Here is a 15,711-nt window from a genome sequence, read left to right as displayed (position 1 = left end):
CATTTCACCCACAAGACCCACATACATTTGGCAACCCCCAAACTGTTCTCTGCATCTCTGAATTTATTATTATTTTTTTAAAGAAATCACATATGATATTTATGACCATATGGTATGGGTCTCTCTCTGTCTGACTTATTTCACTTGGCATGTTGCCCTCAAGTTCCACCCACATTATTGCAAATGGCAAGATTTTCTTCTCTTCTATGACTGTGTATATATGTATGTATGTTGCTGTTGTTTAGTCGCTCAGTTGTGTCTGACTCTTTAGTGACCCCGTGGACTGTAGCCCACCAGGCTTCTCTGTCCATGGGATTTGAAAAGCAAGAAATACTGGAGTGGGTAGCCATTTCCTTCTCCAAGGGATCTTCCCTAACCCAGAGATTGAACCTGTGTCTCCTGCACTGGCAGGTGAATTCTTTACAACTGTGCACCAGGGAAGACACATATGTATGTATATATAATCATATTTTCTTTACTAATTCACTCAGCAGTGAAGGCTTAGGTTGCTTGGCTACTGTAATAATGCTGCAATGACATATTTTTTCAAGTTGGTGTTTTCATTTGTGTGTGTGTGTGTGTGTGTGTGTGTAGCTTTATTTATTTATTTCATTTATTTTTATTAGTTAGCTGGTGCACTGGTGTTTTCATTTTTTTCAGGTAAATTCCCAGTGTGAAATTGCTCAACCATATGGCAGTTTTATTTTTAATTTTTGAGGAACTTCAATACTGTTTTCCACAGTGGCTGCACCCATTTACATTCCCAATGGTGCACATTCTCTTTTCTCCACACCCTCACCAAATCTTGTTATTTTTTATCTTTTTGATAGTAGCTATTTTATCAAATGTAAAGGTGATATTTCATTGTGCTTTTTATTTGTATCTCCCTGATGATTAGTAATGTTGAGCACCTTTTCATGCACCTTTTGCCCAATGGTATGTCTTCTCTAAGAAACATCTATTAGGATCCTCTGCCTATTTTAAAATCAGATTGCTTGGGTTTGTTTTTTTGTTTTTGTTTTTTACTATTGAGTTGTACAAGTTGTTTTTATGTTTGTATTAACCCCTTATCAGGAATGTAATTTTAAAATATGTTCCCCAGTTCCATAAGTTACCTCTTCTTTCTGTTGATAGTTTCTTTTGTTGTGTGGAAGATTTCTAGTTTCATGTAGTTCCACTTGGTTATTTTTGCCCTTGTTGCCTTTGTTTTGGTGTTAACTCCAAAATATAGACACCAGGACTGATGCCAAGGAGTTTTTTCCTATTTTTTTCTTCTAGGAGTTTTATGACTTTAGGTTTTATGATCAAGTTTTTAATCCATTTTGGGTTAATTTTTGTGTATGGTCTAATTTTATTCTTTTGCATGTAGCTCTCCAGTTTTCCCAACACTATTGAAGAGACAGTCCTCTCTCCATTGTATATTCTTGGCTCCTTTATCAAAAATTAATTGACCATATCAGTTTGGGTTTATTTGGGCTCTCTATTTTGTCCCAGTAACCACAGTGTTCATTTTTATGCCAATAATACAAATACCATACTGTTCTCATTACTATAGCTTTGTAAAATAGTTTGAAATCAGGAAACATGACACCCCTGCTTTCCTCTTCTTTCTCAAGTTTTCTTTGCCTATTCAAGGTTTTTTGTGATTCCTTACAAATTTTAGAATTGTTTATTCCACATCTGTGAAAATTCCATTGAAATTTTGATAAAGATTGAAGTGAATCTATAGATTGCTTTGGCTAGTTTGGACATCTTAACAATATTAGTTCTTCTAATCCATGAACATAGGATATCTTTCCATTTATTTGTGACTTCTTCAATATCTTACTGTTTTCAGTGTTCAGTGATTTCACTACCATGGTTAAATTTATTCCTAGATATTTTATTCTTTTTGATGCAATTGTAACCAGATTAAAAAAAAATTCTTTTCCTGGCAGTTTATTGTTAGTGTATAGAAATGTAACTCATTTTTGTATGTACCTATTGCATACTGCTACTTCACTGAGTTTATTAGTTCTCACAGGTTTTTTTTTTTTTTTTTTTCTTTTCGGTAAAGCCTTTAGGGTTTTCTGGTGGCTCAGTCAGTAAAGAATCTGCCTGCAATGCAGGAGACATGGGTTATATCCCTGGGTCAGAAAGATCCCCTGGAGAAGGAAATGGCAACCCACTCCAGTATTCTTGCCTGGGAAATCCCATGGACAGAGGAGCCTTGTGGGCTATCTTCCATGGGGTCACAAGAATGAGACATGACTTTGTGACTAAACCCCCACCACTATATATAGTATCATGTAATGCTGAAGCTGAAACTCCAGTACTTTGGCCACCTCATGCAAAGAGTTGACTCATTGGAAAAGACTCTGATGCTGGGAGGGATTGGGGGCAGGAGGACAAGAGGATGACAGAGGATGAGATGGCTGGATGGCATCACTGGCTCGATGGACATGTGTTTGAGTAAACTCTGGGAGTTCGTGATGGACAGGGAGGCCTGGCGTGCTGCAATTCATGGGGTCACAAGGAGTTGGACATGACTGAGCGACTGAACTGAATTGAATCTGTAAGTGGTGTCAGTTTTGCCTCTTCCTTTTAGATTTGGAGACCCTTATGTTCTTTCTCTTGCCTGATTGCTCTGGCTAGGACTGCCAAAACTATGTTGAGTAAAAGAAGTAAAAGTAGGCATCCTTGTCTTGTTTTTACCTTAGAGGAAAATCTTTTAGCTTTCCATAGTTGAGTATGATGTTAGCTGTGGGTGTGTCATATGGCTTTTATTATGTTCTTGTATGATCACTCTATACATAATTTGTAAAGATTTTTTAATCATAAATGGATGTTGAATTTTTTCAATTTTTTCCTGCATCTGTTGAGAAGATATATAGTTTTTATCCTTCATTTTGTTAATTTGGTGTGTCACATTCATTAATTTGCAGATGTTGAGCCATCTTCGGAACAAATCTCACTTCATTACAATGTATGATTCCCTTTCCTATTTTTTTCCTTTCCCATTTTTATTAGAGGATAATTGCTTTACAGTGTTGTCATTTCTATTGTACATCAATGTGAATCAGTCATAATTGTATATATATATACACACATGCACATACATAAACCCCCTGCATTTTGAGCCTCCCCCTCTCATTTTACCCCTCCAAGTCAACACAGAGTGCTAGGCTGGGGCTCCCTGTGTTATCCATATATATTCCTGTGTTATATATGTGTGTATATATATATAATATATATATATTATATATATATATTATATATATATCCCCGCTAGTTATCTGTTTTACATATGATAGCGTATATATGTCAATACTACTTTCTCAATTTGTCCTACCTTCTCGTTCCCCCACTGTGTCCACCAGTCTGTTCTCTACATCCGTGTCTCCATTTCTTCTCTGTAAATAGGTTCATCAGTACTGTTTTTCTAGGTTCTATATATATGCATTAATATACAATATTTTTCTCTTTATGACTTTTATCACTCTGTGTAACAGGCTTTAGGTTTATCCACCTCACTACAATTGACTTGAATTCATTTCTTTTTATGGCTTCCATTGTATATATGTACCTCATCTTTATCCATTCATCTGTTGATGAACATCTAGGTTGCTTCTGTGTCTTGGCTATTGTAAATAGTGCTGCAATGAACATTAGGGTGCATGTGTCTTTTTGAGTTATAATTTTCTCAGGGTATATGCCTAGTAATGGGATTTCTGGGTCCTATGATAGTTTTATTCTTAGTTGGTAAGGAATCTCCATACTGTTCTCCTCAGTGGCTGAATCAATTTATCTTCCCACCAACAAAGAAGTAGAGTTCCCTTTTTCCCACATCCTTTCAAGAATTTATTGTTTGTAGTTTTTATTTTTTCTTTTTGATGATGGCCATTCTGATTGCTGTGAAATGATACTCATTGTAATGTTGACTTGCATTCTCTGATACTGTGTGATATTGATCATCTTTTCATGTGTTTATTGGACATTTGTATGTCTCCTTTGAATCTGTTTAGATTTTCTGCTCACTTTTTGATTGGGCTGTTATTATTTTCTGATATTGAGCTGTATGAGCTGCTTATTTATTTTGGAAATTGATCCTTTGTTAGTTGCTTCATTTGTAGTTATTTTCTCCCATTCTGAGGATTGTCTTTTAATCTTATTTATTGTTTCATGTGCTGTGCGAAAGCTTTTGTTTAATTAGGTTCCATTTGTGTATTTTTGTTTTTATTCCCATTATTCTAGGAGATGGGTCAAAGAGGATCTTGCTGTGACTTATGTCAATGAGTGTATACAATGTATGATTCTTTTAATGCATTGTTGAATTTGGTTTTCTAGTGTTTTGTTGAGGTGTTTGTGCCTGTATTTATCAGGGATATTAGTCTGTAATTTTCTTTTGTTGTAGTGCCCCTGCCTGTCTTGGTATCAGAATAATGCTGGCCTCATAAAAAAGAGTTTAGAAATGTTCACTTTCCTCTGTTTCAGAATCATTTGAAAGGGCTCCACCACCTAATACTATCACATTGGGGATTAGGATTTCAGTGTATTGAAATAAATACCTGTTGGTGGGTTGACATATATTCAGACCATTGCACCTTATTTCTTTCAATATTTCTCCTCTCTGTCTCTTTCTGTTTCTCTGTCTCTCACACACACAGACTCTATTCAGGTACACCTTGAATGATATGCTGGAAGTGGCTTGAAGTCTGCAGCTAAGTATGGTATTAGACATTCCAAATGCAGAAGCTTATTCTCTCTCTCTTACCTTTCTTTCTTCATCTCTGTCTTTTCCATTTGAAGTCACAGGGGTATTAAACTATTAGACCTTATATTGATGTTTTTCCTACAATAAAGCGCTATGAATTGAGAACTGGCGAATTCTCTGACTTAAAAGTGAGCGACTGCTACACAGAGGTTTTACTATTATTTTCTGAGTGGTTCTCTGCACAGGATAGGATATTTAAAAGGATCACGTGGAAAGGATGTACAGATTCTGATGTTTTATGGTAAATACTTTGTATACTTCTGTTTTCTTATGTGGTTTTGAATTATCTGTATTTCTTTCAGTTTCAATTCTTTTGTGCATTTTTCAGTCTTTTGTTTATTATTTCTGTGTCCTTTCAATATAAAATTTTCTCGATTTATTTACTTTAGTATATCACAAACATCTCTGTCTCTGATTCAGTTCAGTTCAGTCACTCAGTCATGTCTGACTCTTCTCGACCCCATAGACTGCAGAACACCAGGCTTCCCTGTCCATCACCAACTCCTAGAGCTTGCTCAAATTCATGTCCATCAAGTCGGTGATGTCATCCAACCATCTCATCCTCTGTCGTCCCCTTCTTCTGCCTTCAATCTTGCCCAGCAACAAGGACTTTTCCAATGAGTCAATTCTTTGTATCAGGTGGCCAAAGTATTGGAGCTTTAGCTTTAGCATTAGTCCTTCCAATGAATATTCAGGACTGATTTCCTTTAGGATGAACTGGTTGGATCTCCTTGCAGTCCAAGGGACTCTCAAGAGTCTTCTCCAACACCACAGTTCAAAAGTATCAATTATTTGGTGTTTAGCTTTCTTTATAGTCCAACTTTTTATTCATACATGACTACTGGCAAACCATAGCTTTGACTAGATGGACCATTGTTGGCAAAGTAATGTCTCTGCTTTTTAATATGCTGTCTAGGTTGGTCATAGCTTTTCTTCCAAGGAGCAAGGGTCTTTTAATTTCATGGCTGCAGTCACCATATGCAGTGATTTTGGAGCCCTCCAAAGTTAAATCTGTCACTGTTTCCACTGTTTCCCCATCCATTTGCCATGAAGTGATGGGACCAGATGCCATGATGTTAGTTTTTTGAATGTGGAGTTTTAAGCCAACCTTTTCACTGTCCTCTTTCACTTTCTTCAAGAGGCTCTTTAGTTTTTCTTCACTTTTTGCCATAAAGATGGTGTCATCTGCATATCTGAGGTTATTGATATTTCTCCCAGCAATCTTGATTCCAGCTTGTGCTTCTTCCAGCCCAGCATATCGCATGATGTACTCTGCATAAAAGTTAAATAAGCAGAGTGACAATATGCAGCCTTGATGTACTCCTTTTCCTATTTGGAACCAGTCTGTTTTTCCATGTCCAGTTCTAACTGTTGCTTCTTGACCTGCATATCTGTCTTACTTGATGGCTATGTGTACCTTTTCCAAATTCTACTTGTTCTATTATATGTATTCCCTTTTTAAAGAGTTTCCTCTTACTACAGCAAGTTTCGCTTGCCCACATGTCAAACTGAATGATAAATAAGAATAGCTTAAAATCTGTTTAATAATTTCCATTAAAATTTTTATAGGTATAATTTTGAGTATAAATTAATTCTATGTTTATGTATTGATTGATTATTTTTAATATACAGTATTTATTATCACAAACTCTTACCATGGCAAATAATTTATATTTGTTTTACTCTTTTACTGATTAGCATCAATTTAAAGGAATTATATTTCACTGGGTTTTCCATTTGTTAATTCTTTCAATTAATATTTATCAAGTCCCTATCATGGTATTTAGAGAAGGTTCTTCATACGTATTTATTGAATGAGTATATACAGCATGCCAGGCACTGACCTTGAAACACAACATAAATAATATTTGCAAGGACCTTCCTCTAGTGGAACTTTCATTCAGGGGTAAGTGTATGTTTTTAGACCTCTATGTATGTATATTTCTTGTAGATGTGGAGAGTGATATATAAATGAACAGTTAAAGTAATTTCAGCTGGTGATCAGATGCAGTGAAGTCAGTCCATTAGGTTATGAAGCCTGTGTTTTCATGTGACATTTAGACTTAGCCAAGGACCTTAGATAATCTTATTTGGGGACAAGACCTCCGCCAGATGTCCCTGATCCAGCACTTCCCATCATTGCTTCTTCAGGAAGAAGACCCAAGAGCTGTCCAGCTGCTGCCCCCTGCACAGGTACGTCAGCCCCGCCTCTCCCCAGGGCTCCCAGAGGCTCCTTCCTCCCACCAGGGGAGTCACAGGAGGGGCTGCTGCCTTTTCAGACAGAGAGAAGCTCCGGCTCAGGGGAGGAGACAGCGAGTGCTCAGGGCGGGTGGAGGTCTGGCACAGCGGCTCTTGGGGCACCGTGTGCGATGACTCCTGGAGCCTGGCAGAGGCCGAGGTGGTGTGTCAGCAGCTGGGTTGTGGCCCGGCCCTGGAAGCCGTGCGGGCCGCGGCGTTTGGCCCTGGAAACGGGAGCATCTGGCTGGACGAGGTGCGGTGCGGGGGCCGGGAGTCCTCCCTGTGGGACTGTGCTGCGGAGCCCTGGGGGCAGAGCGACTGCAAGCATGAGGAGGATGCTGGTGTGAGGTGCTCTGGTGAGTGAGGGGCTCGGGGTCGGCCCTGGTGAGTGGAGGACCAGGTTTGGGGCTGGGACTGAAGAAGGTGCAAGTTTTTATCCAGAAGCACTTTCTGGAATAGCCTGATTTCCTGGGATCTGGGAGAGATCAACATGCCCGTAATGACAGGCATAACCTGATGGCTTTTTCAGACTAACTCAGTACAATAATCCATTCTTTTTTCCTTTTACCCAGGTGAAAGAACAACAGTTCCCCCAACCCGAGGAAGTAAGTAGTTCTGCTGCTCTGAGCTGTGTGACAGAGGAGACCCCCACATTTTCAGGGACCTGCACTGTGGAATCTAAGTATTTCTGGCAATATTATCCACATCAGTATAGAAAAGCCTAATGATCAGGTGTTTTAATACTATTAAATAATGGCAGCTTCAATACTCTGGAGCCTTACCAACTTTCATTTTATAAACATTCCTCCCTGGTGGCTCAGATGGTAAAGCATCTGCCTACAATGTGGGAGACCCAGGTTCGATCCCTGGGTTGGGAAGATCCTTTGGAGAAGGAAATGGCAACCCATTCCAGTACTCTTGGCTGGAGAATCCCATGGACGGAGGAGCGTGGTAGGCTACAGTCCATGGGGTTGCAAAGAGTCGGACAGGACTGAGTGACTTCACTTTCACTTTTCCTCACAACTAGATTCAGAAGACAGTTGACTCAGGTCAGGTCAGGATCTGGGTCAAGTACATCTTGGAGTTCAGGCAAATCTCATGTATCTGAATGGTGACTTCATGGTCTTGAAGACTCAAAAGAGGACCAGGATAAGAACAGAGGGGTTCTTCTAGACTTATGACCCTCCTAAAGCCTCATGGCCCTCTTCTCTTCTCAGGAACCACTTCAAGCTCAGCTCCCAAACCTGACACCATCTCCCTTCCTGGGATCTTTTGTATCATTCTGGGGATCCTTCTTTTCCTGGTCCTCATCATGGGGATTCAGCTACACAGATGGAGAGCGGAGCATCAAGGTAGGCTTTAGGGATGCTAAATGATCTGAAAAGCAGCAGAAAGGGTATTGAGGCCCTTTTGCTATCAAGAAAAATGCACAAGTATTCATCTCCATCTTCTTTATCTGGCAAAAGATCCCACCTTCTCTATAGTACACATCAAGATTTGAAAGAATTAAATCTTTGGTCCTGTACTGAATATAGAATCTCTCGAGAATTATGACTTCCTGTGTGAGGAGTGTCAGTGGATATACTGAATGTGGAATCAAGGTCACGTTCAGGAAACCTAGTTCTGTCCCATTAGACTGAGAAAGGGGTCTTAACAGCCCAGAAGAGTTTCCCAAGGGTGAACACTGGAGAGCACTGAAGGCTTTGTCTGTCGGTAAAGGGAATCTCTCCAGGATCAATCTCTAAACTCATGCCACTTTCCCAGCCTTATCTGCTTTTGAAGATGCTGTTGATGAAGTCGTGTACCAGGAGATTGATGATCTCATGAAACTGGGGAAGGAGAACCTGTTGGACAGCCCAGGTAAGCTCCACACCCTCCACTCTGTTCATGGGCTGGCGGTGCATTATCTTCAGCAGAGACCTAACCTCACTAACGCAACTTCACACGGAGCTTCAAGCCTTCTCTCTACAAGTCTGAAGTCTCAGTATTTCTTCTAAACTATGACAGCAGGCCTCCTACCAGGAGAAAGATTTCCCTTTATCTATGATGATTTTCTCCCTACCAAGTAACCTGTCTGATGACCCAGCGACTAAGCTGCCGTATTACACAGGGCATGATGGAAAGGATGGAGACCCTGACTCTGCCCCAGGTAGCAGTTCTTTCCTTGGATGGTGGGGATGCAGAAGAGGAATCTTGTCTGAGGATCTCTTTCTGTTATTAAGTTTGGAAGGATCTTTTCTCGAGTTCACAACAATTTCCCCCTCTCTTGCCCACTCTATGAACCTCAGAAATGGAAATATCAGACCCAGTTCTCTGTATCCACAGCCACTTCTACTTAGCTATAGACTGAGTATGTAGCCAATAGTACATTATGTATCTAATGTACTATTAAAGGTCTTCAGTTCAGTTCATCCACTCAGTCATGTCCAGCTATTTGCGACCCCATGGACTGCAGCACGCCAGGCCTCCCTGTCCATCACCAACTCCCAGAGTCTACCCAAACTCATGTCCATTGAGTTGGTGATGCCACCCAACTATCTCATCCTCTGTTGTCCCCTTATCCTCCCGCCCTCAATCTTTCCCAGCATCGGGTCTTTTCAAATGAGTCAGTTCTTTGCATCAGGTGGCCAAAGTACTGGAGTTTCAGCTTCAGCATCAGTCCTTCCAATGAACACTTAGGACTGATCTCCTTTAGGATGGATTGGTTGGACCTCCTTGCAGTCCAAGGGACTCTCAAGAGTCTTCTCCAACACCACAGTTCAAAACCATCAGTTCTTCAGTGCTCAGCTTTCTTTATAGTCCAACTCTCACATCCATACAGGACTACTGGAAAAACCATAACCTTGACTAGATGGACCTTTGTTGGCATTTTTATATGCTGTCTAGGTTGGTCATAATGTTTCTTCCAAGGAGTAAGCGTCTTTTTAATTTCATGGCTGCAATCACCATCTGCAGTGATTTTGGAGCCCCCCCAAATTAAATCTGTCACTGTTTCCACTGTTTCCCCATCTATTTGCCATGAAGTGATGGGACCAGATGCCATGTTATTAGTTTTCTGAATGTTGAGCTTTAAGCCAACTTTTTCACTCTCCTCTTTCACTTTCATCAAGAGGCTCTCTAGTTCTTCTTCACTTTCTGCCAAAAGGGTGGTGTCATCTGCATATCTGAGGTTATTGATATTTCCCCCAGCAATCTTGATTCCAGCTTGTGCTTCTTCCAGCCCAGCGTTTCCCATGATGTACTCTGTATATAAGTTAAATAAGCAGGGTGCCAATATACAGCCTTGACATACTCCTTTTCCTATTTGGAACCAGTCTGTTGTTGCATGTCCAGTTTTAACTGTTGCTTCCTGACCTGCATAGAGATTTCTCAAGAGGTAGGTCGGATGGTCTGGTATTTAACTCAAAATTGTGTGGCTAAAGAGAATATTGGGAACTATGGTTGGATCCAGAGCTAGTATGATATTTTAATCGTTTCATGGATTTTTGTGTATGAGTGAAAGTTGCTCAGTCATGTCCAACTCTTTGCGACCCCATGGACTATACAGTCCATGGAATTCTCCAGGCCAGAATGCTGAAGTGAGTAGCCTTTCTCTTCTGCAGGGGATCTTCCCAACCCAGGGATTGAACCCACATCGCCCACGTTGCAGGCAAATTCTTTCCCAGCTGAGCCACAAGGGAAGCCCAAGAATACTGGATTGGGTAGCCTATCCCTTCTCCAGTGGATCTTCCCAGCCCAGGATCGAACCAGGGTCTCCTGCATTGCAGGCAGATTCTTTACCAACTGAGCTATGAGGGAAGCAATTTTGTGTATATTGAGACAAAAATATTGATATTGATAAGCCCTATAATATATGGATCAATTGATGCTGGTACTTATCAACTATGAGAAGCTCTTATTTACGAGGAACTGGAGAAAGGAGGATCCCTCCCTGGATCTTCTCCAGATAGTAAAGATGGACAACCTCTGGAGGTGGGATCCTAAGGTCAACCAAGGTCTAGAAGGGACTGAAACCCAGGTGTCCTGTGACTGGGATGGTGGGATATCCTGTCTCTGAGTAACAGATGTCCAGGCTTCCCTCTCTTGCTAGTTCAGTGTCTCCCAGAGCTTCAAAGAGCACATGGACACCTGAGTTCTCCTGGTCCAGATTCATACTCCCCAGCCACTGATATGTGTATAGTACGTATACAACTTTGTACCACATCTTGAGAATAGTACCCGAAACTCATAGCACAATAGCTTTTGTTGATGCTTTATATGAGAGGTCATGTTAGAAAATTATGATTGACCCTGATATATTGAAACATTCAGAAGATTTAAATGACTTCTGAGCACACTGTGATCAAATATATGCCTTTGACACAACCCTGGAATATGGAATCTATATTTATCAGTTATTTGAATCTCTGCATTAGAAGGGACTTGGAGAATCATTTAGTCCAACCCATACTTTGCTATTTCACCTATGTCCTTGTCTGTTTTCAGAATCTCCAGGACAGAATATCAATACCACAGGAAATGACTATGATGATGTTGATAAGCTACCTGTTCCTGTTAATCCTTTCTTCCCTGGGACAAATGAGAATAACTTTTCCTCAAAGGACAGAGGTGGTACCAGGTATTCCCAGACAGGTGAGTTGATAGCTCAGCAGCCTGACTTCATCATCATGGAGAATATGAGTTTTGACCCACCAACAGTCAGTTTTTCTTTACTGTCAGAATTGGGGTAGCTTTGTGTACTTAGATGGGTTTCCCAGGTGGCACTAGTGGTAAAGAATTCATCTGCCAGTGCAGGAGATGAAAGAGATGAGGGTTCGATCTCTGGATCACAAAGATCCCCTGGAGAAGGAAATGGCAACTCACTCCAGAATTTTTGCCTGGAAAATCCCATGGACAGTGAGCCCTGGCAGGCTGCAGTCCAGGAGGTCACAAATATTCAGACATGACTAAGCAGGCACGTACCATATCTAGCTACTATGTACTCTTCCTTATCCCTGGAATTTTGTAGCCACTTCATCTCTTCTGAGAGGAGAACACACTGTGTTCTGTGGTCCATGTACAGAGAGCATCATCAATTGGATGTGGACACATTTGTTTGAGTTACAGAGGCTTTGTTCCTGTTTTCATACCTCAAATTAAACTCTATGTTCTGATAATAAATTTGGGGTTCCTTCAAATTGTGAGAACTAATCTGAATTTTTTTTAATAGAGATATAAATTTATGAGCTATAAAATTTGTTTTGAGAGAACTATATAACCAAATGTTTAAAGTTTATTTCTCACTATTAATGTAGAATCTGCAATGGCCTTAATTAGAGAATCATGAAATATCACTAGAAGGGAAACAAGAGAAAATTTTTCCCTCAGTGTTTCAATTGCCAGATGAAGACTCTTGTTCTGTGGGACTAAATCTTCTGCTTATATGTGGGGGTGTGGTCCCTAGGAAGCAGAAGGTTGTGGAATTTGGTTGAGTTGTGCCCTTTGGCATCTGATAGAGGACCCAGAGTGTTCTAATGAAGCTTGTAGTTCAGGCTTGATCTGTTATTGAGGTGCAGAGAAGAGGGCACCTGAGATGCTCAAAAGAGGTCATCTCCTGTCTCCACTTCTTGAGAAATCAGACCCACTGGGTGTGGAAGAGGTATGCATGTCTCTTTTCCACTTTTTGCCACTATTGGTCTGTCTCCTTTCCAACTGCCAAGGTCCAGACAAGACATTGCATGGAGTAGCTGAGTCAGTATGAAGTAGCTCCATCTAGACTTTTAGACAATGCTGGGTGCTCCCCCCACCTCAGATATTTTGTGGCCATTTTGTACTATCCTTCCATCAGAGGTTATGTCTTGACATTTTGTCACTACTAAAACCAGGTTCTCCTTACTGTTTCAGGCATTTCTCTGAAGTCTCTGAGAGAAACTGTGAACTCTGGCACCACTATTGGTCCATCTCCTTCCCAGTTGCCGAGGTCCAGAAAAGATGTTGCATGGAGCGGCTGAGTCAGTATGAAGTAGCTCCATCTGACCTTTTAGACAATGCTGGGTGCCCCCCACACCAGATATTTTGCAGCCACTTTGTACTAGTCTCCTTTACCAGAGATTATGGCCTGTCTTTTTGTCACCACTGAAACCAGCTTCTCCTTATTGTTTCAGACATCTCTCTGAAGTCTCTGAGAGAAACTGTCAACTTTGGCGTGGAGGAGAGGGAGTCCTTGTTGGGACTGAGACAAGAAGAGCCTGGATATGATGATGTTGAGCTTAGCACCATGAGCACCATTTTTGAAGCAAGAAATTCTTGAAAGACATCTCTGTAATATGTTTCTCAAATAAATGAAAATCTTGTTTTTTAAATAACTGCAGTTTTCACATGGAACTATGGTTAAAGGAAATTATTCATAATAAAAATGTTCGGTATACTCACCACCACTGACCTTGGAAAATTCAAGTCTTCAAATACACCCCACTCCATAAGTGAAATCTCAGTTGTGAGTCAGAATTATTACCTCCCCACAGACTACATGCTTAACTTCCTTTGGGAACTGAGAAAGTCATGCTTTCTTAAATAGCATAAAAGTTTGAAATCTGGCCCTGAACTAAGTGTTTACACTTAGGTAAACTCAGAAACACATAACTGAATATTCCAAAATATCCTACATGCCGTTTACTAAAACCTAAAAGTGAGGCTCACAGTGAATGGGGTTGATAAGGTGGGAAGGAAATGGTTGCAGCTCTTCTGATTGTGCTCAAATTTTTATGGAATATTAATCACAAAAATTTACTACTGCTAACAGTATCTTTTACTCTAACTGCCTTCTCTCTTTTCTAGTTATTACATAACATCCTAAATCTCCCCCTTTGCCATCAGATTTCACATTCTAATTTTTATAAATCCTATTGTTCTCTATCCTTTTCCACTAGTATCTGTTTTCCATTCCATTCTCTGGCTGTTTTTATGGGGACACCCAATGGCTCTAACCTTCCTATTTGTGAATTTTTTTTAAGTGGCTGTATTAGCTTTAAGGGCTTCCCAGGTGGCACTAGTGGTAAAGAGCCTTCCTGAGATGTTAAAAGACTTGGGTTCAACCTCTGGGTTCAGAAGATCCCTTGGAGAAGGGCATGGCAGCCCATTCCAGTATTCTTGCCTGGGAAATCCCTTGGACAGAGGAGCCTGGTGGGCTACAGCACATGGGATTGCAGACAGTTGGACACAATTAAGCACTGGATCATCAAAAAAGCAAGAGAGTTCCAGAAAAACATCTATTTCTGCTTTATTGACTATGCCAAAGCGTTTGACTGCGTGGATCACAGTAAGCTGTGGAAAATTCTGAAAGAGATGGGAGTACCAGACCATCTGACCTGCCTCTTGAGAAACCTGTATGCAGGTCAGGAAGCAACAGTTAGAACTGGACGTGGAACAACAGTCTGGTTCCAAATAGGAAAAAGAGTATGTCAAGGCTATATATTGTCATCTTGCTTATTTAACTTATATGCAGAGTGCATCATGAGAAACGCTGGGCTGGAAGAAGCACAAGCTGGAATCAAGATTTCTGGGAGAAATATCAATAACCTCAGATATGCAGATTACACCACCTTTATGGCAGAAAGTGAAGAGGAACTAAAAAGCATCTTGATGAAAGTGAAAGAGGAGAGTGAAAAAGTTGGCTTAATGCCCAACATTCAGAAAACTAAGATCATGGCATCTGGTCCCATCATTTCATGGGAAATAGATGGGAAGACAGTGGAAACAGTGTCAGACTTTATTTTTGGGGGCTCCAAAATCACTGTGGATGGTGATTGCAGCCATGAAATTAAAAAGACGCTTACTCCTTGGAAGAAACATTATGACCAACCTAGACAGCATATTAAAAAGCAGAGACATTACTTTGCCAACAAAGGTCCGTCTAGTCAAGGCTATGGTTTTTCCAGTGGTCATGTATGGATGTGAGAGTTGGACTGTGAAGAAAGCTGAGTGACAAAGAACTGATGCTTTTGAACTGTGGTGTTGCAGAAGACTCGTGAGAGTCCCTTGGACTGCAAGGAGATCCAACCAGTCCATCCTAAAGGAGATCAGTCCTGGGTGTTCATTGGAAGAACTGATGCTGAAGCTGAAACTCCAGTACTTTGGTCACTTCATGCGAAGAGTTGACTCATTGGAAAAGACCCTGATGCTGGGAGGGATTGGGGGCAGGAGAATAAGGAGACGACAGAGGATGAGATGGTTTGATGGCATCACCGACTCGATGGACATGAGTTTGAGTAAATTCTGGGAGTTGGTGACGGACAAGGAGGACTGGCGTGCTGCGATTCACGGGGTCACAAGGAATCAGACACGACTGAGCGACTTAACTAACTAACTAAGCAGGCATCTTGGATTAACTTTAAACTTTCCCAAGCAATCCTCACATATTTATTGGAGTTGTATCAAAAGAAATAGTTGGTTGACAAGAAATGGCAGGTAAGCTAAACAATGCTACTTTCTTGCTTAAAAAACACTATTGTTCATGGCTAACTGTATGAAAAAAGTTTCCAAAATTCAGTTTTTTTGCATTCCAGCACAATGAATATTTCCACACCCATATTCTAATTATATAATTATTTAACTAAGATTTTCTTTACATTTACTATCTTTTCATCTTTTTAACTTAAGTATTGTGTTCAAAAATGAAACATGTATTACTACTTAGACTACCCCTGAAATGATGTAAGATTTTCTAAACTCCACAAGCTATT

The 15,711-nt window shown here is 40.5% G+C and overlaps 1 protein-coding gene and 1 long non-coding RNA gene across 2 annotated transcripts in view; both read left to right on the top strand.

Annotated features, from left to right (window-relative positions):
- Window positions 1-15,711, top strand: part of LOC133043053 (uncharacterized) — a 285,837-nt gene that overhangs the window by 91,602 nt on the left and 178,524 nt on the right. The window contains 2 exon segments of the mRNA XM_061123943.1: window positions 7,033-7,117; window positions 7,245-7,249. Of these exon segments, the coding sequence (XP_060979926.1) occupies window positions 7,033-7,117; window positions 7,245-7,249 (90 nt within the window).
- LOC133043714 (uncharacterized) lies at window positions 2,150-6,946 on the top strand. Its single transcript, XR_009689757.1, has 3 exons — window positions 2,150-2,554; window positions 2,925-2,965; window positions 6,905-6,946. It is a non-coding gene; the product is annotated as an uncharacterized LOC133043714 (long non-coding RNA).

The sequence above is a fragment of the Dama dama genome, chromosome 22 (assembly GCF_033118175.1).
Source record: "Dama dama isolate Ldn47 chromosome 22, ASM3311817v1, whole genome shotgun sequence".
NCBI lineage: Eukaryota > Metazoa > Chordata > Mammalia > Artiodactyla > Cervidae > Dama > Dama dama.
Note: the sequence above shows the minus strand (reverse complement) of the source record. Positions and strands in the feature narration are given on the sequence as shown.